This window comes from Mauremys mutica, chromosome 3 (assembly GCF_020497125.1).
Source record: "Mauremys mutica isolate MM-2020 ecotype Southern chromosome 3, ASM2049712v1, whole genome shotgun sequence".
In the NCBI taxonomy this organism is placed as follows: Eukaryota; Metazoa; Chordata; order Testudines; family Geoemydidae; genus Mauremys; species Mauremys mutica.
The window spans coordinates 144,886,758-144,914,537 of NC_059074.1; the positions used below are offsets into that span (position 1 = coordinate 144,886,758).

The window sequence follows — 27,780 nt, forward strand, 5'->3', positions numbered from 1 at the left end:
CTGATTTGCTTAGAGAAAGTAATAATGTAGGTTTAACTTCTACATGTTATATTTGATGCTATGATCTCAAAGCTAATATTTACTGACCTGCAACCAATCACATTTAGAATCTACTAAATGCAGAAAGTAACAAAATGAGGCAACCTTGAAACAATAATGTAGAGGACATGGCATCTTTTTGTAGGATTTTGTTAACATGCTGGAAGTGACAGTTCCCTTAAAATGAATAAGCATCTTCCCACAAAGGGAGGAGTAATGAAACATCTCCTTCACATTTTCCCCTGAATTAGGTGCATTATTTTTCAATTTCAATTATTCCCACAAGAGTTCTCAACACAGCTTTATGTTTGAAATAGTTATGATTTCCACGTTAAACATTTAACTTGACTCTGAAATGTGTATAATACTTATTTTATTTAACAACACAGGTTTCACATAATGGATTTTGGTTTCAGGAGATGTAACAGAGAAAGGCATGATGAACAGGGCTAGAAATTGTATTTCAGATACCTATCACAGCTGTTTGCTTGGAATCCAAATAACACCTATGACAAATATAAATTCCACAGGTATAATGGTAGTTGATAAATAAGAATTGACTTAGAGGTTGTCAATAAGATTTATTTTCCATTTCGAGCCCTGCATAAGGAATTATGAGGACAGCATGACTTGCATGTTGTGACTATTAAGTACAAACGGGGTAGAAATTAACTTGTTTCTCCCTCTGTCAGCTAACAGATACTAAAGAGTTGTTTGTTTTATTTACCAAACTCTAAAACAGGTCTTATAAAACTGGCATGTTTTCAACTAAGAATTCTGACATTTTCTCAGTTGAAATATACAGTTAAATAAAGTATCAAAACAATGCATTTAAACTTCATATGTCTATATATCACCACTGAGTATTCTGGACATGGACTATGTAGCAATCACTTTGAATTTATCCAACACTAAACCAGTAAAAGTTATATCCCAGTCAGCATCTTCCTACTTTCTCAGGCAACTGGACTATCATTAATTTCAACCCCTGAGCACTGGTGAACAGGAAAGCAGTCAGGAGTGACAAAGTAAAAGAGTAAGTAGTTTTAGGAAAACATTGAAAGAAAGATAGAATTAGGGGTGTGAAAGAGGTGGGATTTATGATTTTAAGGTGCAATGTTTTCCACTTACTCTTCACCCCCTTTTTTCCCTTGCGCTCCTTTTTGTATTGTTCCTTGAGTTTGGTTATTACTCCCTGGTCCACATTCCAGGCTTCAGGCATGAGACACTGGTCTTCCTTTTCTAAATAAAGTAAAACAAATGAAACATCCTTTTTAAATATGTCACTAAACAGTTTTCACTGAAGGAGGTAGCAGCTGTTGTCAATCTTGTTTATACCTTGTATTTAAAATACACAAGTAGCACCATGGTTGCAAATTCTGCGAGACTGTATTCTCACCCCTATTTTCACTTGCTCAGAATTTCTTAAAAATCATTTTGTGATGAAATTTCAAATGCTTAATCTCTGAACCCAATAAGTGATTGTTCATAGAAAGAGTTTTTGTTGTCATTTTTTGTTTTGTTTTTCCTCTTCTAACAAGCAGGTAATACTTTTACTGCTTTAATTATTTTTCCAGAGAAATAATTATATTCACAAATACACATTACATTACTAATCTAACCTAGCACTTACAGCATGGGTGCAGCATGTCTAGAGTTTACTTAGTCTTACCCTATAATTTATACAAAAAAAGCATGTTTAAATTAAAGGGGTTTTTGTAACAGTTTACATTTTACCAGGGTTTTTACAAATAATTTTAGACATTAAAGGTGCATTCAATTTAACAAGAGACTGGAAAAATTTGAGATATCACAGTCAGACAAAGGAAGCAGCACGTCTAGTGTCGGAAGCCTGCATTTTATACCTAAACTCAACTGAACTTCTGCCATACCTGCAGTTAAGTCAATGATTCTCAGTTTCACCTGTTGTACAGCAGGGAAAATAACACTTACCCACATTTGTAAACACTTTTGAGATCCTCCAATGAAAGGTGATATGTAGGTACGAATATTGAAGACATTTAAACAGCATACCAGAAGACTGTATTTGGGCAGTTTACTACAACAGACAACTCAGAGCTGAAAAATACCATTTATCATTTATGTATTTTTACATTACAACTGTGGGTTTTCTTTTAAAAATGTATTAAATTAAGGCTTTATTTCCTCATTCAAATTTATCATGTTTCATTAATATTTAATATAAAGTTTATTCCTTAAGCCTAAAATTGGTAAAGTGTTCCTTCCTTTTAAAAAATTTAAAAAGTGGTGAATTATTCTCCTGATGGTTCAGAACAGATCATTTGGCTATGATTGATCTGTCATTTAAAGGGCTCTTCAGGGACTAATGTGCACGTTCAAAACCCATATGAAAAGTATTTTCTTGTGTACACAGTGATAAGTTATCTAGTTTCAAAATCTAACATTTAAATGAATAAAAACACTCACGACCTTTCATGCTATGATTCAGTCAATAAATTTATGCCCATCTTAGTACAAAACTGTGGAAAGCAGGATTTCCAACTGAATGCAGACCACCTCATCTACAGCTATAATAGAACACAAAACTGTATTTCCTCAAAGATCTAGATTCAACTAACAAAAGCCAAACTACTCAAAAGTTAAGTGGCATTTTTTTCCTCAGTTAGTGTGAAATGAAAGAAGCACACCCCAAAGTTAGAAATTTAATCTGAGATTTTGTCAGTTAAAACAAACTATTAAAAAAGTTTGCCCATGTAGCATTTTCTGATTTAATTTTTTTATTAAGCATATTACCTAATTGATGGCCATTATAGTTTATGGTGTATTATTAAAATATTGGAAGCATGACAAATAAAAAAACAGTGAGGCCACTAACAGGGAAGTAATGTAAGGAATGAATGATAACTGAAAGAAAATAAATGGTTGCTCACTCCTTTGGAAAGTGTATTCTATGTTCTTCAGACACCACTACAGGCTATTCAGAAGTGACGCTGATAGCAGTATTCAGCTCTCTTTGGCCAACAAAATGATAGGTACAATACGACATGAAGGTAAGCAATGTCTGAGGCTGATAATCCAAATCAGTGGTTCTCAACATTTCCAGGCTACTGTACAGACATGCCAAACCCGTGAAATAATGCAGAAATTGGGCTTGTTTTTTATTTAATTGGTTTGTGAGTTGCTTGTTGACTAGTTTTTGGCTTGCAGCTTGTTGCATCTTTTTTTTGACCAGCTCCCGGCAATCAGGGGCGGGGTGGGGAGGAGAGAGTCAGGGGTGCACAGCAGGAACACCACAGTCCCAGACTGCATGCCAGGGGGATCTAGTCACATAGAGTGTTGGGATTCTTAGGGACTGGCTTGTTTTGGCCTTGCTTTGAAATTGGATTAGCTTGATTTTTGGCTTCTTGTGAAATTTGGGGTGCTTATTTACCATGCAAGAACTAGTAACTGTGCTACTGTACCCCTTTCAGGAATCTGATTTGTCTTGTGTATCCCAAGTTCCACTTCAATCAAATACTACTTGCTTACAAAATGAGACAAGAATTAGGGCTGTCAAGCAATTAAACAAAATCAATTGCAATTAATCACGCATTTAAACAATACAGAATACCATTTATATAAATATTTTTGGATGTTCTTCACATTTTCAAATATATTGATTTCAATTACAATGTAAAATACAAAGTGTACAGTGCTCACTTAATATTTATTTTTCATTATAAATATTTGCACTATAAAGATAAAATAAATAGTATTTTTCAATTAACTTAATACAAGTACTGTAGTGCAATCTCTTTATCATGAAAGAGAAACTTACAAATATGGAGTTATGTACAAAAAATAACTGCATTCAAAAATAAAACAATGTAAAATTTTAGATCCTACAAGTCCATTCAGTCCTACTTCTTGTTCAGCCAATTGCTCAGACAAACAAGTTTGTTTACATTTGCTGGAGATAATGCTGCCTGCTTCCTGTTTGCAATGTCACCTGAAAGTGACAACAGGCGTTCACATGGCACCATGGTAGCCAGCATTGCAAGATATTTACGTGCCAGATTTGCTAAAGATTCTCTTAGTGATTGGCTGCACAAGAAGTAGGACTGAGTGGACTTGTAGGCTCTAAAGTTCTACATTGTTTTGTTATGGAGTGCAGTTATGTAATAAAAAAAAATCTACATTTGTAAGTTCCACTTTCATGATAAAGAGATTGCACTACAGTACTTGTATGAGGTGAATTGAAAAATACTATTTTTTGTCATTTTTACAGTGCAAATATTTGTAAGAAAAATAATGTAAAGTGAGCACTGTACACTTTTGTATTCTGTGCTGTAATTGAAATCAATATATTTGAAAATGTAGAAAAACATCCAAAATATTTAATATATTTAAATTGGTAGTCTATTGTTTAACAGTGCAATTAAAACTTCGATTAATCGTGATTAATTTTTTAATCGTAGTTACTTTTTTTCCAGTTAATTGCAAGTTAACTGTGATTAATCAACAGCCCTAATAAGAATACAAAAGTGTGTCAGCACACTATTACTGAAAAATTGCTTACTTTCTCATTTTTACCATATAATTATAAAATAAATCATGACACCCCCCTGGTTGAGAAACACTGATATAATATATAGAGTAGCATAAACAAGTAATTGTCTTTATGAAATTTTAGTTTGTACTGATTTTGGTAGTGCTTTTAGCCCATTGTAAAACTAGGCAACTATCTAGATGAGTTGATGTACCCCCTGGAAGACCTCTGCATACCCTCAGGGGTATATGTACCCCTGGCTGAGAACCACTGATATAAATGGAGGTGAAGACATTAACACATCCATGGAGGAAGTATTTATAAATTCTAATAAATTGGAAGAGACTAACACATTGGATTTGGATAGAATTACGATACAAAAAACAGCGATCAAAGATGAGTTACGTCCACGGGTGATAGATTAATTAATTAAGGAAACAAATAGTTGAGCTAAGAATTAATTATTTTTGGAACACCTTTGAAAATGGAAAAATATCAATAGATAAAAAAAGTTCCTAGGGAAGAGGTAAACTATTATGGGCCATCGATGGGCTAAGTCCTTTTGACCCATGTACAGAAGGTCTACTCTGTGTGTGGATCTTTTCCACATATATTGTGAGGGAGGGGAAAAGGAGAGTGTATCAGTTTCTTCACCGCAGATTTTTCCCCAGTCTCTGCAAGTCTGGTGATTTGCTGGGGGTAGAAGTTAAGAAATATTCCCCACATCAGCACTGGAGTCATTCCCAGAAGTGTAATACAGAGGTAGAATAAAAATGGATCATGAAATATAAGCAGCATTACATTTAATGGCAGGGCAGGGCAGTTTTGTTTGTGGACAGCAGGCCACCATTTCTGAAATCAGGAGAGAAGTTTTAGCTGATCATGCTTTTCTTCCCCAGATTTGACATGGAATTTCTGCTCTCCTTTGGCAAAAAAATGTTTAGAAATATGAAGGACATAGATGGCAGAGTTGTCAGCAAACTACTTCAGACATTAATATTCTATGGCATGCCTATTATAATACACACTTACATACTTCCTGCATATTTAATCCATCTTACAAAGTGGATTTTGAACTAGTATGTAAATGCTTTCTAGTTTAGAAATAACAGATCTGATCAACTCTAAAGGCTCTCAAAAGTAGTCAGTTATGGCATTCCATTGTACCTGTTTAATAAATTACTATTAAAAATGTTCAGGAAATTTTTGTCGCAAAAAATGTACTGTTCAAAGCTAGAAAGCAATTTTTAAACAACTTTACCATCTGTTTTCTCCCTATTTCCAATATATTGTTATAAGACATTATTACATTTAATTTTTCATTTCATTTAAATCAAATAAGTGTCTTAACTGAATTGATAAAGGATTTATAATGACATATTGTGGCAGCTTATGCAGACAGACTATTATAACTGTAATTACAAGCTGTGATATAAAGAACTGAAAACCTCCTTTGGATCCAATTTTACAAGGATTGAAAACATACAACTATAAAGGAAATTATAACTTTCCATAACATACTTTTGGGGGGGGGGAGGAGAGTAAATCTTTTGTAAATCTGTACTGAGCTGTCAATGTTATTAAGAATTTATTTAACACCTTAAATTAAATAGGACTGATAACTGACAAACTCAACCTATTCACATTTCAGTGGCACAAGTGATAGATACAGTATGCTCAGAAAGCAGAAAAGATGAAGGTTTAATTATAAAAAAAAGCAAATACCAGTATGACTTTCAAGAACTATTTTTGGGGAAGAATCATGTCCTTTTAATTACTTAAGGGAATTCTTGTAGCTGTATTTAAAGTAACTATTTACAGTCCAATCCAAGGCCCAGTGATTTCAGTACATTTAGGGTTACTGCAAGCCTAAAGCTCAAGTAAAGCTTTCTTCTTCCTTGTAACCAGTTAATTAATGGTGAGAGAGCTAGAGATATGCACTGGGCTAGGAGGGGAGCTTAGGGAGCTCACGTCCTCACACCATCAGAGTTAACTGCAGCCTCTCAACCTTTTATATACTGGGCCAAATATCCTCAGAATCTATCAGATTGGCATGCAGCTAGTCTATGTAGTGTGCTGGGGCTTAAGTAATCAATTCTTCACAGTAAACTGGGTTCTGATAACCTGGCTGCAAGACATTAACTTGAACCAAATATTACTAGACAACAGTTCATGAAATTCTCTAACGAAGTAGGATTTAAATATATGCCTGCTATCTTTTCAAAGGAATTTGAGCAACAGAATAGACCAAACTGCTCAAATTGCTGCCATTTGAATGGAAAAAAAAAATTAAATCTTTATGACTCACATTGCTTTCTGTATTAAAGTGGGAGGAAGGGAAGAATATTAAAAACCTCTCATATTCACGTTTACAATCTGACAAATCAACGTTTTATAGGGCTTCTATAGTTTGGATAGATAGAAAAGGTATTGGAACTCTATAAAGATAATTTAATAAGATTATTTAATCTTATTTAATAAGATTATTTATTTGCATTATTACTTAATAGAGACAACTGAACAAAAATGTGAATATCTTAAAAATCTGTGCATAAAGCTGCATACAGAAAAGTAACAATATCTCAGTCTACCACCCAAGGATTTACAGTAGAACTCCTTTAAAGATGTTGCGATCTTGGCAAAATATTGTTCAGTTTTTATGCTTGACTCATTTCCTGTTTTTATGGTGTGATCCACTAAGCTCTCTTACCCCAGTCAGTTCCATCTCCTGAACTTCTAGATTCTCCATCTCCATCATCTGATCCAACCAAGAAGTCAAATTCTTTCAAAGCTTCTTCTGTATCTCTGTCTTCACTGCTATCAGACACCACTCTTCTCCTCACCATCTAAATAAAAAGAAAAAAGCTAAATTAAACTAAAAATACAACTTTGTATCTACCAGTACTATTTGCTTTCACATGTGGAACTAATAAAGTTAGAACAGAGGCAGTAAAAAAACCAAAAACATAGGGTACCTGTATTTTAGCGGCAGGGGCAGGGGGGAAGCAGGACAAAGTGAACACATTTGATTTATTCAAACTGTAAATCTAAAGGAAAGTCCTGTCTAAAACAACAATTTTTCACACCCTAAAGCAGTCAATACACAACCTTAGCACATTAAGGGCTATACTGGTAATTTACCAGGGATACAGTCTACAAGTGTGACAGTCTGTATTCCTATGTTCACCCTTTTTACAAAACTATAATGGATTTAGTACAAAGTATGCCTTATGAGGTATCCTTTGAAAACTCATAATGTGCTGATCATTATTGTTCTGGTAAAATGTGTGTGGCAACATTGTATGTAAAGTTATAAGAATCTACTGTATAACATTACTGAGACTGCTTTGAATTCATTTAGCTTAAGTTCAGTATTAGATGCATTTTACCTTTTATTTACTTGTAACCAATTCTAACCTATATCACTCATTTCTTGTAATCACTTAAAACCTATCTTTCTTTAGTTAATAAACTTGTTTTATCTAAACAATGTGTTTTTGGATTGAAATATTTGGGAAACTTCATTTGGGCAGTACAAGACGTATATTTCTGGGGGAAAGTCTGGGATTGGTGTCATCCTGCAATGTAATTCAGGAGTGGCTAGCTATAGCACTCATACAATATAGCTGGAGTTTGTGTGTGAGCAAACGGAATGGTTGCTCTCATAGCATAGCAGTGTAAGAGGCACCCCAGGTTTGAGAACTGAGGGGACACAGCTATCCACCTGTCCAGACTGTACCATGGGTAATGTCACAACAAGTAGCTTGTGTATAAACATACATAAAAGGATTTTAGTTCAAAATAAATGCATAGCGGTTGGTTTTTACAAGAGGGCAAAAGTGTATGCAGCACTTCACAAAAGCATCAAGAAAAGCAAGTTTCAGTGGCCAGACAGGCTCTACTTTTCTGAGATCAGAGTTTTTGATGTCCAGATTTGTCTTTGATGTGCCCCACCCTATAGACACACACAAAAACATAGAGGTGAGAGCCTGTTGAGTAGCTGCTGTCTTCGGATTTGTTCAGATTCATCTTTGCTGGGCAAAATGGTGGTGATGACCTTGCCTATTTGTTGCACATTTTACCATCACCATCTATGCTTTTGTCACTTCTAAATTGGATTTTCTTTGGTCATTAACACCATCTCAGTAATTTATTAAAAAACAAAAAGTTCTAAGCTACACTAATTCATACTATACTAGTCAAACAAAATGTATTTTTCCTACAACAAAAGCGGATTGTCTACGTTAAAGTCATTTAATTAACAGTGACTTAGGTTTGTTATTTATATATATTAGTTATTATATATTGTCAATTTTAATGGCCTCTATTTCAATGAAAAACTGCTTTTGAGCAGTACTTATTTCACTTAGGCCTGATCTATACTAAAAATTAGGTTGACATAACTACGTGAAAAATCCACACCACTGAGTGGCATAGTTAAGCCGATCTAAGCAGTAGTGCAGCGATACTCAATAGGCAGCCTCGGAGCCAAATGTGTTCCATCAAGGCTTCCTGTGTGGCCCACCAGCTCCCCTTAAAAAATGTTTATAATTAAATTCACGAATAGCGATGCACTGTCTACTATTTGCCTATGACTGTTTTTATCTCCGGCAAATAGGAAAAGATGACGTGAACCATGTGAAGCAAGTTTCCCTGCCTAATTCTATGGCAGTGTGAAGACTGGAGATAAATTACAAGGATTGTCTGTCAGCACTGCTTTATGGTTTTAAAAATGCCAAATACACATCTCTTAAAGAGGCTGAATCAAGCGATTTAATGACACTGCCCAGCTATCGCTGTTTTTTAGATTTTATGATGGATAAATTTTCAAGGAAGAATTTTTGTGCTTCATACGATTAGAAACGCACCCAAGAGAGATAATTGTTGCAAAGGTAAAAGACATTGAAAAAAATTTTTTTAGATCTGCAGAAAGTAAATTTGCTTGTTACAGATTGCGGTCCCTTGATGACAGAGAAAGAAAGGGCATTTATTTGTACTTCCACAGTCAATCACCATCGTACCATAAACTACTAATTGGTCCATTTTAAAATTATATTTAAATACCACTAACTGATCAGACAAACGTGATTTATTAGGACAAAATTTTCAGACATTTTCATTTGATCAATTGTAACCTTACCATACATTGTATACTCAAAAGGAAGTTTAGTCATTTTGTAGTAGTATTGTTTGTATTTTATATAATTTAGAATGAAGGATAAAGAAAAATAATGTAATATTTATTAAATGTATTGGTATATGATTTGATCATATCCTGCCAGCCTACCCTTTTTGAATAACAGAAAGAAATGACCTAATGGGCCAGTGGTAAAGATACATCAGCCAGAATCTGTGTCTGTGCTGATTTCAAGGCAGTGACAGACCTTTGAGGGTCACCAATTTGTTGTAGGTTTAGCATTTTAAAATAAGTAAAAGAATGCCTAATTGTTTTCTTTTGCATTGCAACTTGATGTTCCTGTTCAAAATGTTCGGTATAAATTAATTTTGTTTTGTGTGTGAATGAGGAATGTGTGTGTTACGAGATAAGTGTAAAGACCATTGCTTAACCAGATGGTCTAGGGAGGAACTGGAGGCAGACGCAAGGGCGCCAGGAGGCTGCAACATGCCCCTATTAAAATGTCAGAGGAGGACATATTAAAGACTCTAAAAATGACACAGGCACCTATCAATGGCGACAAGAAAGCTGTAATCACAGCCACCATGGGATAACTCCCTGAGGAACTTAATAAAATAAAATAAATAAAAAAAATTTTTTTTTAAACCAAGCACTTGTCAAACAACAATTGATTACAGCATGACGGTGCAAAACTCATTGGTCCCAATGCAGGAAAAATCACTATATAAACAGGGTGCCTTGTCATGAAACATTGGGTTCATCCTGCCAAGACTTCCCCGGAGCATCGTGTCGCGACCGATGGAACCCAGCTCCTCCCTACCGGTGATCAACCTAGCTGGCCACTAGATTGATCTGGACTCTGGACTGATAACTATAACACCGCTTGGCAGGACAATGTGTGTCTGTGTGTGGTGTGATTGAATGCATATACTAATTGTTGTATCTTCAATAAACATGGTGTATTGCCTTTTCCCCTGAAAAAGATTCTGTGTGCTTCTTATAAGCATAACAATTTGACAAAACAAAAAGGGATTGGGTTAATTCATATATTACAGATATATTTACTTTAAGATTCTCTACAAGCTGCTAAAAATGAAATGTAATACGTTTTGGGAAACTGCAAAAAGCATTTTCCTCAAATTAGTTTAAAAGTTTTAAGCCAATATAAGCAAATATTTCGCATCAAATGGATTTCTGATTTAGCATTACAGATTATACTTCTCAACGTCAGAAAAAGGAAGATTGAATTAGAAGGTGTGTGGTTCCTAAAAAATAAAATTGATCAGATGTTTATTAAAAATAATTAGGTTCACAAACTTCTGGATTCAAATAGAGCAGGAGGGTTTTTTTTTTAAATATATATATATAAAGCTAACAGAATAGTCCAAAGAAGAGTAAAAAGTAACATTTGGGGATCATTTTCAAGCTCCAAGTAGGCACACTTACTTTGTACACACACATTCAGAAGCGCGTATCTTACGCTTCCAATCTTGCACACCCAACTAGGCAGATTTACATTTATTCATATATGGGGTACATTTAATAATTTGCCTGGGGCACATGCAGATACACATGTATAAGTGACAGAGAATCAACCTGTTTACGTTTTCTTAACCTCACACTTTCCTTTTACTTTTCTGTTCACCACAAGTTTTTCAACAATGAGATTTTTTTGACCCACCGTTGAGGTATCAATCATTGTTTTCTCTCTTCCTTCAATATCTTCATCCTCATCTTCATCACTGAAATCTGCAGCTGCATTTTCAAGAAATTTGAAGGTCTCCAGCAGAGAGGCAGAGTCTGTCAATTCTGGTTTCCTGGATAAAAAACATATTTTGAATAAAGAAGAGCAAAAACAAAAAAAAATTGCATTCACCAATCTGGTTGTTTTGTTCTGTAATGACCAGTACTCTGCAAGATAAAAATAAGTCAGTTGGTAAAATTGGACAATGATTATATGTAATTATATTTGTGGGCAAACAATATAATATTAACGATGGGTCCTTTTTTTTTTTTTTTTTTAAACACTCTGTAATTATTTCTTACTCAGCTGCAATTCCCAACTTAGCTGCTTCCATTTTTTTTAAAGTATTTTAGAACAGTTTCCAGCTGGACCCACATCACAAACCACCACCACAACTGGCACCCTTCTTGGAAGCTGCAGTAGGGAGCACAAGGATTGAATGAGTCAAGACAGCCAAGCTAGCTTTCATGCATTCAGAGGGGCACAGTAATGTGGCAGAGCAAAATATGACTTCACTGCTTCCTGTGATGCCCCCCTCTTGCTGGGAAACAGAAGGCTCCAGACCCATCAATCATGCACCTTTGATGAGCACTAAATTTGCTACTGTAAAACAGTTCAATAGAAAAAAAATCTGTTTAAGACTAAAGTATGTAGCAGGGGCTCTAAAGAGCAGTTAACATTCAACAAAATATAATTTTGCTAACATTACTTTTGTCAATTCTGGCAAAAATCCAGAAAATGTCTCTGGAACAGGAAGGGTTGTTATGTCAACAACTGTTAAGAGAAAGAATCCAAGCTAGAGCCTGTGACCATTAATCAAGGTAATGTTGATGAACATGCAGTACAGTAAAAGAGATCCTAAGATTAAACACAATTAGTGAATCGGTTCTTCAAACTCCTAGGATGAACAAGAATCCATAAAACCAAATCAGTCTAACACTACTCACACTGGGACAGAATTCTGAACAAAGATTCTGGTAGGATAGCTAAATAAAGATGGAAACAAGTGGAAAAATCTCCAAACCCCAGAGGTATACGGAGAAATGAAGCTTCACCTTGCAGACATATTGTCTCTGCCTTGTGCTCTGGGAGATTTGGCAATCTAATTTCATTAGCACCTAATGCTTTTACTTGTGGTATTCCTGCCATTTGGCAAATCACATGAATATCTAATAAATTTTTACTGGCTATTACAAGTGATGTCCAAAAATGCTGTTAACTGAAAAATACAAGAGGAAACTTATCTATTTTTTAGTTTGTTTTACATTGTGCATTCAACAGCACTTTGTGTAAAGTCAGTTTCAAGATTTACCCTTCTTTAGTCAGTTTCCTTTATTGTTGGTATGGGCCTTCACACAGCAACAGGAGAGTGAAAATCATAAAAAGTTATGAGTATGTGATTTGAAGAAAATTGACAGGACTACTCAAGGATAAGGGTAGTAACTGAAATTACTTTTAACTCAATTTAAAAAAATGAAATAGATTTCAACTTTACATTACCAATTATACTAGAATACCAGAAGAAAAAGTTTTAAATAGTTGAAAGTGAAACCTGTATTTGAAAGTTGGTTGATGTGTGAAGTGTACTCGTGATAATGATAAAAGGCTGAACAGCAGGATAATGACAAAAGCAGACGAAGGAGGGACTGCTGCATTAAGTGGGAGGGGGAAAAACGGGACTCAGCTGAGGGCACCCCTCCCTATAGTACCCTTATGGACTCATAACTGTGCAGGGGAAATTCCTTGCACACACATTGAGGGCAAGAGGACCAGGTGGTGCAATATGCTTTTTTAATGATTTCAGATTTGGGAAATATCTGAACTGACTCCTTTTTGGAATAGAGAGCATAACTACCCTCACAGAACTCCCAATCCTTTTTGAGATAACGTAGAGCATACACCTCTGCTCCAATCCTGTTCTATTAGAAGTACTCCCATAGATATCATTTAAAGCTCTCTCTGATATGACTGGTCTCACCATGCCAGCAACCAACTTCAATTCCTGCCCTGAACTGTTGTTCCAGCAAAAATTTTGGCTTGGGAGCCAGCTGGTCAAAACCTTAAAACGTAAGATACTAGTCCAAAAGGTATAATGTCCATCTGGCTTTCAAGGTCTAATGTAGGAGCTGGTTTAAACACAGTAAACTGTAAAACACAGGACACTAAAGTTTAACTCACGTTTTTGTATGATGATGCCACTAAGAGCATATTGAATTTTCTTTGCTGCTTCTAACATGACCCATAATATTTTATAATTTAAAATTAAATTATTTAATATTATATTACAGACAGTTATTGTCTTTGTAATGACACCTGAGATCTTAATTACTGGGGCCTTCCTCCCACCTTGAATCTTTCAGTTGCTGTGCCCTCCCTCTCACAAGGGAAGAGGTTAGTTCCTTCCAAGAGACTCTTGTCAGTGACTAACAGGATCAAAGACTGAAGACAGGTTGTCTTAAATCAAAGCAGACTTTATTGGTTAATTACAGAAACAGAGGAAATTCACAAAATAAAATAGTTAAATACAGGCTCTCCTTAGACTAAAAAATGTTTAAGCAGGCCAATACAGAAAAAGTCTGTGTCTGACCCACAGTTTCAAAGGCCTAATCAAGAGCACCAGAAAGGTTTTACATAACCTAGGGTAGAGAGAGGGATGGGAGAGCACGTTTTAGCAAAATCCCCTCTCCCCTTACAGAAAATATAGCTTTTTGGTTCTCCAAAGGCCTGCTTTGGGCCTCATATATATGTTACATCACTTTCCTAAGCTATTTTTTGTTGACTCCTTGTCTCTTCCTACCAACAAAATCTGTTCAAATGCGAAGCCACAGTATCTTTAAAAACTCCCTTCTCATGGTATGAAAGTTCTTTCAAGCCTGCCAAAATCTTAGTTAAGCTGTGTCTCAGACTGAGTACAGAAAACACATGCATACATATCAATTAGCTTATTCTTTTCTATGACTAGTGACTCTAAACATTTTGAAGAATTTTCATTACCATGCAGAGAGCCAGGCCCTTTATAATGCAGCATAACTAAAAATATGGAAATACGTCACCAAATAAAACTGTAGAACCGCTTTAATATAATTTTTACCTTGTGTATAAATTTACGACAGGCTAGACAGACTGTCACAGTCTCTTTGAACGTTCTAATGAATTAACACACATTATACAAGAAACAATGCAATACTAAATAAAAGTAGGAAGTAATACTTACAAAATGGTTTAGATGTAAACTGCAAGTTTAATGACTGAAGAAGCTTTCAGCCCATATAATTATGTCCCTACAAATGTACATGAAAAGATAAGGCCACTTGACTAGCCAGACCACACCACAAACAATTTTTGTAAAAAATAATTGGGGTAACTTTTACAAGTTACTTCCCTATTTATCTCTCCTCTTCTCTGCTTCCCTCTCCCTTATTTATTAACTTTTTTTGTCTCTTCCTCTTCACTCCATAAGTGCCTTGTATGAGGTTTCCAAGAACAAGGTACCAGTCCTGGTCACAGATGTGTGGCAGTAGAATGAGACACGCTTCTAAAGTGAAGCTGTTGTCACTGGACCGAGTGTCTTCATTGGATCAATAAGAGTGGGACTTCAAAGAACACAGTAAGGTGTTGCTTGTTGTTTGAAGCATTACTCCTAATAATCCGCTAAAGCCAACTGGCCCAGTAGTTTTCCTTCAAAAGCCCTGTTTAAGCTCATCTTGTGTGAGTGTCTGGGTGTGGCAAAACCAGATACTTTTGAAGCCCCACTCAGGTCAAAGCAAGAGGGAGACAGGAATAGAGGAAAGGAGGGGAAATAAAAAGTGATTTTTAAAAATAAAATAGTTTTTCAATGTTATAATTGTTTATATTTACTATTTGTGTCTACTTCACACATTATTTTGGCATTATTTCCTTCCTCCAATTAAATTCAGAGGTTTAATTTTTTTTTCCAATAAACCATTTTATAAGCATGCTAACACACACTATGTATGTTCATCAGCCAGTACACAAAGAGCAGGTTGATTAAATGTGTAAGTGCTAAGAGGACTTATGGATGCAGGAATTACTCAGTATTCTGCCTTTTGGAGTAGAAAGACATTTAGTTGCTTAAGTCCTGGTGGGAATGGTTTATTTTACTCCAGAAAATAAATCAGGGTCATGGAAAAATGCTTAATTATTCTCCTGATGTTAGGGAGCAGATTCCATGACAATTTTCACTTGAGTTTATTTTGCTCATGTGTAAGATGTGAAACAGAAACCAGCCTTATTAAAATAAAAAGGTGCAAATCCAGTTTGAGGTTAGAGAGAGAGAGAGAGAGAGAGAGAACAGCTCAATCAGCCTTAACTTTTAAAAAAGTGTTTTTTTAACAAATGTTAGAACTCTTGGAATGAGTTTTGATTGGCCATTTAAATGCAGTTTCTCATCTTTGAGCCCCTTTATCAAGTCCTCAGCATCATAAATTATCTATTTTATTATTAAACATTTTACTCCTTTATTCCATGTAATCAATTTTATTCTATGATATGTTTATTCTTCTGTCAATAATAAAAATATATCCTCAAAAAGAAATTAATTTAGACTACCTAGGATTCAGTTAAGGGGTAAAGTGATTAAAAATGAGATTTAAGGAATAAGCTAAAGATACTTAAATACTTTCATGTTGCACAAGGCTACATATGACATTTTAGTGAGGCAGTTTCCATTTGTTTGGTTTAATGATATAAAACTTTGATGTGGGAAAAGCACTCATTCTGCTCACTGCAGGCATTGGAAATTTCAAATGTTAATAGAAAGTTATTTTTAGTATCTGTTTCTGAGTTCATTCATGCTGAGAAGTTGTACTTATCTTCCGTAATGCAAGTGGGTTGATCTGAAGAAAGTGAACATAGCTCCCCTTTTAAATGCCATGAAACATATGGGAACAGGATTATCAATGTCAGGCCATCAAAATAATGTTTTCATAAATGGAATCAAAATCTTCCAGGAAGCATCCCAAATCCACATGATGTTCTTGAGTGTTAAAGTGTTCATGAGGATCTGTATATTAGCAGATATACAGGAATGTGTAAAAAGACAAATATTCAGCCATATGTCTAGTGACTACTGATATACGATACCATGAGCAGGAAAAACTTTAGCTCCTGACTTAAGTGATTTTCAGACAGTTGGAGTAAGTTGAGCATGGTGCTCCAAAAATATTGTCCAGCCAATCTACTGGAAATCCAACATCAACATGTGAAAAGTTGAAACTATCCAGACTTAAAACAATTTTCTGAAGTAGTTAGAAAACTCACACATCTGCAATTAAGCATTTCAGTCTATCAGAAAAGAAAGTGACGGTCTTCACAGTACTACTGCAGTAGCAGCTCTGCCTACTGCTACCATCGTCCTCCCCACACAGGAACACTGAGATGAATAAAAGCAGCCTCCTACCACAGTCACCCCAAGCATTCCCAGCTTCTTCATGGAAATTTTCCCATTCTCATAAGAACATAAGAATGGCCGTACCGGGTCAGACCAAAGGTCCATCTAGCCCAGTATCTGTCTACCGACAGTGGCCAATGCCAGGTGCCCCAGAGGGAGTGAACCTAACAGGCAATGATCAAATGATCTCTCTCCTGCCATCCATCTCCATCCTCTGACGAACAGAGGCTAGGGACACCATTCTTACCCATCCTAGCTAATAGCCATTTATGGACTTAGCCACCATGAATTTATCCAGTCCCCTTTTAAACATTGTTATAGTCCTAGCCTTCACAACCTCCTCAGGTAAGGAGTTCCACAAGTTGACTGTGTGCTGCGTGAAGAAGAACTTCCTTTTATTTGTTTTAAACCTGCTGCCTATTAATTTCATTTGGTGACCCCTAGTTCTTGTATTATGGGAATAAGTAAATAACTTTTCCTTATCCACTTTCTCGACATCACTCATGATTTTATATATCTCCATCATATCCCCCCTTAGTCTTCTCTTTTCCAAGCTGAAGAGTCCTAGTCTCTTTAATCTTTCCTCGTATGGGACCCTCTCCAAACCCCTAATCATTTTAGTTGCCCTTTTCTGAACCTTTTCTAGTGATAGAATATCTTTTTTGAGGTGAGGAGACCACATCTGTACACAGTATTCGAGATGTGGGCGTACCATGGATTTATATAAGGGCAATAATATATTCTCAGTCTTATTTTCTATCCCCTTTTTAATGATTCCTAACATCCTGTTTGCTTGTTTGACCGCCTCTGCACACTGCGTGGACATCTTCAGAGAACTATCCACGATGACTCCAAGATCTTTTTCCTGACTCGTTGTAGCTAAATTAGCCCCCATCATGTTGTATGTATAGTTGGGGTTATTTTTTCCAATGTGCATTACTTTACATTTATCCACATTAAATTTCATTTGCCATTTTGTTGCCCAATCACTTAGTTTTGTGAGATCTTTTTGAAGTTCTTCACAATCTGCTTTGGTCTTAACTATCTTGAGCAGTTTAGTATCATCTGCAAACTTTGCCACCTCACTGTTTACCCCTTTCTCCAGATCATTTATGAATAAGTTGAATAGGATTGGTCCGATGACTGACCCTTGGGGAACACCACTAGTTACCCCTCTCCATTCTGAGAATTTACCATTAATTCCTACCCTTTGTTCCCTGTCCTTTAACCAGTTCTCAATCCATGAAAGGACCTTCACTTTTATCCCATGACAGCTTAATTTACGTAAGAGCCTTTGGTGAGGGACCTTGTCAAAGGCTTTCTGGAAATCTAAGTACACTATGTCCACCGGATCCCCCTTGTCCACATGTTTGTTGACCCCTTCAAAGAACTCTAATAGATTAGCAAGACACGATTTCCCTTTACAGAAACCATGTTGACTATTGCTCAAGAGTTTATGTTTTTCTATGTGTCTGACAATTTTATTCTTAACTATTGTTTCAATTAATTTGCCCAGTACCGACGTTAGACTTACCGGTCTGTAATTGCCGGGATCACCCCGAGAGCCCTTTTTAAATATTGGCATTACATTAGCTAACTTCCAGTCATTGGGTACCGAAGCCGATTTAAAGGACAGGTTACAAACCTTAGTTAATAGTTCCGCAACTTCACATTTGAGTTCTTTCAGAACTCTTGGGTTCTCACAGAGATGTAGCATTTACAGCCAACATTATAGCACTGAACATTAGAATACTGGTACTCCTTACGAAATTCTGCACTAAAAATTGAGCCAAAAAATAATAATTCTCAGCACAATATTTTAAAATGCTGCAAAATTCTGAAAATTTTATTTGTCAATAAATAAATGTGGAAGTTCCAGGATAGCAGTGGGAAGCACAGGCTACTGGCTGCACGAAGGTGGTTGGGGGTTCAGAAGGGGGTCTGGGTTCTGGGGGAGTGGGGCTTGGTGGGGTGGAGGTCCGGGTGCAGTTGGTGGGGAAGTGGGGTTGAGGGACTCATCAGGGTGGGCTCAGCGGGGGTGCAGAGGTGGGGGTCCAGATGCAGACGGGGTGGGGATCAGTGAGGGAGCCAGGGCTTGAGAAGGGATCTGGGGCAGGGGGGTGAGGTTTGGCAGGGAGGTTTGGGTATGGGGGGGGGGTCTGGATGCTTGGGGGATGGGCAGCAGCTCCCCACACAGTGACCTCCTCCCCACCGCAGCTGAGGCGCAATGGGGGCAGGAAGTGGGGTGTGGGAAAGCATGTGGAGCTTCCTGCAGCCAGGGGGTGGGTCTGACCTGGCCCCAACCACTCCTAGCAGGGGAAGAACAAGTTTCATCCTTCCCCGCTCCCAGCCCAGCTTGGACTAGTAGCTGAGCCCAACACAGGATAAGAGCCACCTGGTGGGGCATCCCCAGTCCCCCCATGGGGATTTCTCTGCTGGCTGCTCTGGGCATCCCAACCGACATGCCTGTGCTGCAGCTTCCCTTTGTTTCTCCACCATTTTCTGTGGGCAAGCAAAGAAATCTGCGGGGGCCATGAATTCTGCACGTATGCAGTAGCACAGAATTCCCCCAGGAGTAAATGCTGGCCATGAACACAGGTCAGGTGAGATATGGTATAATGGATGCATGCACACCAGGCACAAGAATTTTCCCCTCTTAAAAAAAAACACAACAAAAAAAAACCCCATACAAAATAAAGTGATTACATTGTTGAGAAGAGAAGAGTATCCTCGTTTCCTCCAGAAACCTGACATCTGGACATTTGGATTGCATGCAGGGACAGGGGAAGAAGATAGGGTTTATCCGTACAACAGTAAGAGACATTTGGTAGAGGAGAGGAGGGAAATGAGAGATGTCTGTCTGTATGGTGGAAGGCAGTGAGCTAGTAGAGCTGATGGAGGCTGAGGACGCAACAGCAATTGCTGCACTTGGTGCAATGGTCTTATGTAAGATACTGTGCTAGAAGTAGGCAGTATAAAAGCATCACATCTGACCCTCTTCCTGGGGATCCCCAAGTGCAAAATTTGATTGGCATTTGTCAGACAAATTCCTTCACCACTGGCATGTAGGCAAGTACTTTTATTAAACATTGACTGCCACCATGGTGGATTGATTTAAATCAAGGTGATTTAAATCATGATTTAAAAGCATCAAGTGGAAAGCCTAGATTTAAATAATCCATTTTAAATCAAATTGTACTTGTTATTTTCCAAGAAAGGTGCACTCTCATTGGCTGATAAAACCATTAAAATACGTGGACATACAATTAAATAGAGCCTTTACGCTAGATTTGGTACACAATTTTGCTATCTAGGAGGTATACTTTTATTTATATATATTTTCTTAAGCAATTATATAGATTAATATTTTCAGATTCATATTAATTGTACATTTTCGGTATGTTAGAAAATGTTGAGTGATATATTGCTTATTTAAAGATGCAGACTCACAGAAATGTAGAGCTAGAAGAGACCCTGAGAGGTCACCAAGTCCAGCCACCTGTGCTGAGGCAGGACCAAGTAAACCTAGACTATCCCTGACAGGCATTTACTCAAGCTGTTCTTTTCCTTTACCAGATAATTAACTTTTTGGTCATGATTTGTGTCAAGCTGCATTAGGATGATAATTAGAATTTAAACACACAAAACAGCACATAAAATTTATTTTTATTACCAGAACAACCTTAAATGTTTTGGATATATAAATTTAACCCATTTCACATTTACATTTAAATGATATATTAAAACAGATGGACTAACTGCAATCAGTGAATTAAACTGATTATTTCAGGTCAGCCTGGGAAAATTTTCAAATATGCTTAAGTGAAAATGACTGGAACGTAAGTTGCTACTTGCCTAAGACTCTTCAAAATGAGTTACTTAGGCTGACTTATTGTTCCATATTAATAAAGCTTGACCTCAAAAGCTAGAAACGAGGGACAACATCTTTCTTTATATAGAAAAGTAGCCTTTAATTCAGTTTTTGATAGAGGCTCGTGGATTCAGCACATTTATTTTTTATTTAGATGTTTTAAGAGAACATAGTAAGTTTTGGCCTCAATATATTTTGTATTAAATTCAGATTTCCTTTAAGCAGATTTATTTTTAAAAAAGATAAAAAAAAAATTAAATTATCTTTTCATAAAAATGGATTTTTATCCACCTTGATTACAAATTATTTATGTGTACTTTTACTGTGACATTATTACGTAATAGGAAGGTAGCCTAGACCTGTTCAAGTCCTAAGAAAAGTTATAAGTTATCACATTACAGAAGCCCCTTTAGCATCACATCTTATTTTACTGTATTGAAGGTCTACATTTCACTGGCTAACAGGTTTTCACTTGGCATCCTTCAGTTTTTGTACTACCTTTCCTACAGTATTAATTTGATACAAATTAAAATGGTATTATCTTATTACTAACAACTTACATTCCAATAATAATAAAATACACATTTTCCATTTTTTTAAAATCTAAGTAATGACCATACTGTAGCTTTAAGTGTTTAACTCTTGAGATTTCCTCTCCACATTACATCTGCACATACTGAATGAGTTCTCTTTGTATGGTAGTCACTTTGGCCAATCTGCTCTTTCTGTAAATTTCTATATTGTTATATTAAAAAAAAAATTAAAACAATATAACTTAGTGTGTCCTCTGTGCTTTCCCCGTCTTTTACTCTGAGATCTGGGCATCATTTCCCCTCAAACTGTAGCATGTTTTCTCTCTTTCCTTCTGTGCCTTTAAAAGCCCCTCTTTTCCCCTAGTTTGTGGTCTTTACTTCCTTCACCCATGTTCTTTTCCATCCCTTCTCAATCTGTCTCAGAGTTCCCATCAATTTTTCCTTTCTTCTTCTCTGTCATTTCCTTTTGCTCTTCTTCCGCATACCCTCTATCACAGCACCCTCCAATCACTTATTTCTCTACTACCACCACCAGCACTTCATATGCCTTCAGGCATTGTCTCCCTCCTGCCCCCAGTCACAAGCTTATTCTGGCTTCAGAACCTTCCACCAGCTCTCCATACACCACTGATGTGGGGAGGAGGTGCAGCTGATTGAAGTCCTCTCTTCTTTCCCCCTCTTGGGGAAGTAAGCTGTCTGGGACTAATGGGGTGCCTCACTCTGGATACTCTTTCCTCTGGGCCACTAGAGAGTGAGTTGGGCCATCTAAACTTTGCCCCAATTCTTCCCACAATTTAGGCAGAAGTGTTTCTGAGGGTATGTCGACACCACAATTACACACTCGCAGCTGGCCTGTCCCAGCTGACTCGAGCTAAGGGGCTATTTAACTGCAGTGTTTGAGTTTGGGACCCTCCCAGCCCTCAGGGTCCTAGAACCCAGGCTCCAGCCAAGCCTAAACATCTACACAAAATTAAACAGCCTCTTAACCCAAGTCAGCTGGCACGGGCCAGCCGTAGGTTTTTAATTGCAATGTAGAAATACTCTGAGGCTGATTTGCTTGGGTGTAGGGATTGACTGTCAGAGGTCTCTGAAGGCTGAACAAATATTCTGACTAGGACTTGGTTCATCCTGCGTGCCCTTAATCTCAATCACATACTCAGCACTGGTGCTCTTCAAGAGATTGAGGAAACAGACAGGCTGTGCAGCCCATCAGGACTGAAATAAAGGGAGAGAAGCATGGAATACCTCCTGCACTGAAATATATGATATGATGGTTGATCTCCTATGCACATGTACCCTAGAATCCAAAATTTTCACAGGTGGCTAGTTATACACTCTGCCCTGCAAGAGTTCTTCTCAACCCTGACATCCTTCACTTCTAAGACTAAGCAAACCAGAGGTCTGAGCTAACATCTGCAAACACAGAGTAATTTGAAGAATGCAGAAACAAGCTCAGAGTAACTCCACCATGAAATCCTCATATAACTGAGGGTCTATACACGAACTGAACCATAAACATTTGTCATGTTCCACACACCCAGATGCTCAGCTCAACTCTTCTCAGCAGTTAGTGACCCTGTGCATTACAAGTGAGATGAGAACATAGCAATTTCTCAGGTTGCACATGCAATACCATAATCCTGCAACTGCAAGTCTTCTAGAACGACAGATAATTGGTGGATCACTGAACACTCACAGCCAGAAATAGCTTGCAAATGCAAATGTTAACCTTATTCAAGTTTTTGTTGTAGCCGTGCAGGTTCCAGGTATGAGAGAGAGAACCTCTGTTGGTGAAAGATACAAGCTTTCAAGCTACACAGAGCTACTCTTTGGGTGACCTGGAAAGCTTGTCTCTTTTACCAACAGAAGTTGGTCCAATAAAAGATATTACCTCACCCACCTTGTCTCTCTATCCTTATTCAAAACAGACCTAGCTCTGTAAGATCAAAGCTTATGGAGAAGAAATCTGAAGGAACAGTTACACCCCCACTACATGCATAGTTCTCAAAAAGGAGAACCGAGTTGCTGAAGGAGGCAAAACTAAGTATCTGGTGCCACCAACTCCAAGGCCTATCTCCTCTAATGAGTGTCTTCCTAACAGGTATCTTTAAATATACTAGCTCAGCTCCATTATTCAATCCAATTTACCCATTACATATCTCCCTATCTGGAGCCCTCTTCCATTCAAACTAATAGAAAATGACACTCCACTAATCTCAAGTAAAACAAAAGGAGGCAGAGGGAGCTTAACTCCCACTTTACCTCAAACAAATCATTCACACCTCCCAAACTGAAAGCTACATATGCAGTCAGAACTCACTATTTCTTCAAGGCTGGAACAAAAATGAAAGACTATCATAGGAGGACTGGGAGAGAAATAAAGAGGATAAATATGGAAAGGGAGAATAATGTATCTGCCAAACCCAATATCAGTATTCTACAACAAATAGTCAATTCCATTAGGTTACTACCTCAGAGCAGCAAGGCTGACTCAGCAGCAGCCCTTGCCAACCAGAGGATATCCTACTCAGGGCAAGGCTTACTATTTAGAAGTACAAAATAATTTAACAGGTTGTGGTCCCCTCATATGCCCTAATTCCTCATTTAAAGGAATAATTTTAATTATAGAATGAAAATGAGTTAATTAAGTAACTTCTCTCCACACATGCCTGATGTCAGTACAATTATCTACTGTCTGGGATTATTGTGAACTCCCTTTGGAAATTAGGTGCCACATAAAGCAGTTGTACTTCAGAAGAAAAGGACACTACCTCTGCTACATTTAAACCATACCTGCTTGTGAAACAAGAGGCCAGTCCTAGACAAACAAGGGTCTACTGCTTGTTGGTGGTAATACCCTACCTATGGGAGTACAGAGCTCAGGCACACATTTTTAATCAAAATGACTCAGCATCATTTTTATTAGTTTAAGCTCTTCAAAGCTACAGTATTTCAGTCAAGAACCAAGTAATAATTTTGCTGAACACCTAAAGTGAGCTTCAGAAATTAATGGTAGTAAGTGTGGCAAGAAAAAGATTTAAAAGTTTATTTACAATACTTTCAGCAAAATATTATTGAGTAAACAAAACAGAAAGATTAGAGACAGCTTGAAAAGATTAGATTTTTATTGGTAAATGCTGATAAACGTCAATTTCACTGTATACACACTAACCAGCAAAATATATTTTCCTGGTTAATTGAAATTTACAAATAGGTAAAGAAAGAAAAATTGTGCTTGAGAACTTAAAGTTTGATCTAAGTCTAAAATCTTGACAGTTTGTGTTTTAATGGTTATAAAGCTTTAATTTTTTGAGTCTCGATGTCAACTGTCATTAATTGTCCACCTCCCCACAATGCCTAACACACCATAATTTCCCAAACCTGTGAAAATTTAAATCAATAAAAATTAAAATCAATACTTAAATATAAATCAGCATTATCCATCAAATTTAAAAATAATTAAGTTTGGCAAAGCCTAAGCATAAGCATTGAACTTTGCTCAATTTGACTCATTGTACCACATTTGCAACAGTATTAGAAATATATCAAAAAAGGATTGGCATGAGCATATGGAAGCTACACTTAGAGTATACCCAGAATATCACATTTATCCATGTAAACACTAGTGACAAAGTTGGAGAGTAATAACAGTTAAAACTTATCCATGTTCAAAATGTTTTCAGATACTATAAATAAAATCCTCTGCTTAGTAGAGATTATACTGTTATAACAGTAAGCACTATCTACCAGAATGCAGAGGCCTCTAATCTATATTAAGGTTTCAAATAAACTAAAGAAATAACTGACCCTGGCAGTTGGTATTTTCTCTTAAGCATTTAACAACAGATGTATCACAAATCAGAAGGTTTGATTTCCTAATGGCACCTTCCAACGGAAATAAAATTAAGATTCTCATAAAGAAGCAATATACTTACTTAGAGAAGTGTGGCTTCCATATTCATCCTTTAAAATTTTAAAATAGAATTGCCTAGAAATATTCAGTCAGTTTGAAGACTAAAAAGTATAAGTTTTCAAATGAACAAACTAGATTTATAATAATAATTTGCACTTATACACAAAGATAACATTTGTTATCCTAGGCACTTACCCAATCATCGCGTTTTCTTCAATCTCAGCCTCTGTACCATTTACCATTGATTCTTGATTTTTATCATTTTCCCTGTCTGATGCATCACTTGAGATGCCCAACAAAGCTCGCACTCGTTTTGACTTCACATCCAGTATAGTGTCAGTGTAGCCCACCTCCTGCAGATATCTGTATGAACAGAACTCATGCTAGTCTTTCATGCAGATCTCAATAATATACCCTGTTATTTATTGATTTAAATAATTGTAAGCTTCTCCCTAAACTCATCTTCAGTACAATGCTTAGCAAAGCATGGTACTGCGCTAATGAAACATGCTAAGAAATTGTCTTGTACCAGCTGCAGAGGGGATCGTCTCTTGCAGTACCAGTCTCTACAGTCACTGAGAAAATCAAAGAGCCTAGTAGTCAGTGTTTATACAATACGTTATTCATTACATTTACCAAAATAGATGGAAAAGGACTTTAACTTAAAATATCTGCAATTTATTCATAAAAATGTCAGTTAATTACAACATACCACAACCGTTTTATTCATCAAGAGAAGTTCATGGAAATCTAAACCAAAATTTAAAAAAAGTAAAACTTAAATTCTGTCCCTTAGATGACCATTAGACAAAGCCTGTAAACACCTATTGTGTCAACTTCCCATTCCGTTACTGTAGCTATAATAGGACAAACATATGATTTTACGATGTAATGTATTTTGTACAGATCTAGTCTTCATCATTTTATTAATCTTAAATATTCCTGCAGAACGTGCATTTGGCTCATGTGCGTAAGAAGTGAAAGTGCGACCTAGTAAACTGAGCCTGGGATTGGGATGCACGAGTTCTAAAACTGGCTCTACCAATAATATGCTGCATGGTATTGGGTGAGTCAATCTTTCAGTCTCTTTCCTCATCTGTAAAATAGAGCTAATGTTACTGACCTCATAGGGGTGTTATGAGGATTAATTGGTCAATACTGTAAAGGTCTCTGAGGATGTAAGTCCTCATTGCCGATGTAATTGTTGTTGTTAATGCAAGGAGTGGCTTGTATTAATGGGAGAAAGAGTCAGTGCTGGTGGGAGAAAGAGTCAGTGCTGAATTTCTGGCAGCCCCATAAGTTAATTATGCAAAATTAAGTCTGTATTTAATTTAAGCATCAATTTTATAATATATGATGCTGAATCATGTATAAAACAGCACGATCTTCTTTAAGATTCAGAGAGGGAGACTTGTCCCCAAACCATTGAGTCGTAGCCAAGAAAATATTTGTTTATTTAAAATGTGCCCATCAAACTATGGATACACATACATTAAATAATAATCCATTCAACAAAAAAACTGGTCCAGTGCTAAAAGTTATAAGGCCTTTCAGGAAAAAAAAACAAAAAAACAAAAAAAATCAGACTTTTCTCCTACCCACTCAGCCCTCCCCAACAAAAAAGTATGGAAACACAGGTAAGCTTTGCAGCATGACCTGAAAATCACCGGAACCTGACTCTGACAGAATAGGGTATAGGGTTTATGTGGAGACAGACTGGGTTACACAATAGAGGACCTTTCACTGACATTGCCTTGCAACAAGAACCAGACCATTTAAAGCAAGGGGCTGTTAACTGATAACGGCGGTGATATTTCATAGTTAGGGGGACAGACACTTGGATAAAATATAAAAGTTTTGACCCCGTTTTATCAAAGTGCATGCACTTTCCATTACAGCATTTCAAAATCTCTGTAGATTACTATTGTATGTTCTCACTGCTATTATTTTAAATTTATTGCAATAATCACAATAAATAAGCAGGAAGTTTATTATATGGAGCCAACTCTTGCTCTAGAAAGTTAAATATGTCAAGAACTGAAAACTACAACACAGATGGTGGTGTTCTAGTACTTTTGGATTGGAAGCTCCTTTAGGCAAAATTGTCATGTGTTTCCATTCAAAAAATTGGAAAAAAAAATTGTGAAAAAGATTTTATATTTGTCATTAGATTTTTGTGAATTTTCTTAAACCAAATTTTAATCCCCCTCCCACTAGTTTTCTCCATTTTTTTCCCTTTTGTCACTGAAAGCATATGAAAAGTGGCGAGGAGTTTGCTCCCCTCTGACTTTTTACATTTTCTATTCTGCAATTTATCAAAACTTCTCAAACTTTGGAAAAGTTAGAGTGACAAAAGGAAAAGTTAACACAACTCTGCCACTCTTTTCATGAAAGAGAAAAGTCTAATGGAAATCTTTAAGAAAAGCCCAGTGACACATTCAATTTCCAAGCTTGTTTGTATCTAGCTCCCTTGTTTGATCTTTGACACTTACTGTCTCAGCAGCTGTCGCCCTTGTTTCCAGATTAGTTGACTATTTTGTTGGGGCTGAACCTCTGTTTCATTCCCTTCATCTGGAAAAGATTTCATTAAAATCACTTTTTTTCAGTCTTATTTTTAAAGCTC

The 27,780-nt window shown here is 36.7% G+C and overlaps 1 protein-coding gene across 3 annotated transcripts in view; it reads right to left on the reverse strand.

The window, feature by feature from the left end:
• Positions 1-27,780, reverse strand: part of STRN (striatin) — a 105,029-nt gene that overhangs the window by 36,079 nt on the left and 41,170 nt on the right. For all 3 annotated transcript variants that reach the window (XM_045010048.1, XM_045010049.1, XM_045010050.1), the window contains exons 4-8: positions 27,650-27,728; positions 25,353-25,520; positions 11,368-11,503; positions 7,260-7,395; positions 1,171-1,281 (exon numbers count right to left, since the gene is read on the reverse strand). In XM_045010048.1, the coding sequence (XP_044865983.1) occupies positions 1,171-1,281; positions 7,260-7,395; positions 11,368-11,503; positions 25,353-25,520; positions 27,650-27,728 (630 nt within the window). The remainder of the gene's footprint in view (positions 1-1,170; positions 1,282-7,259; positions 7,396-11,367; positions 11,504-25,352; positions 25,521-27,649; positions 27,729-27,780) is intronic.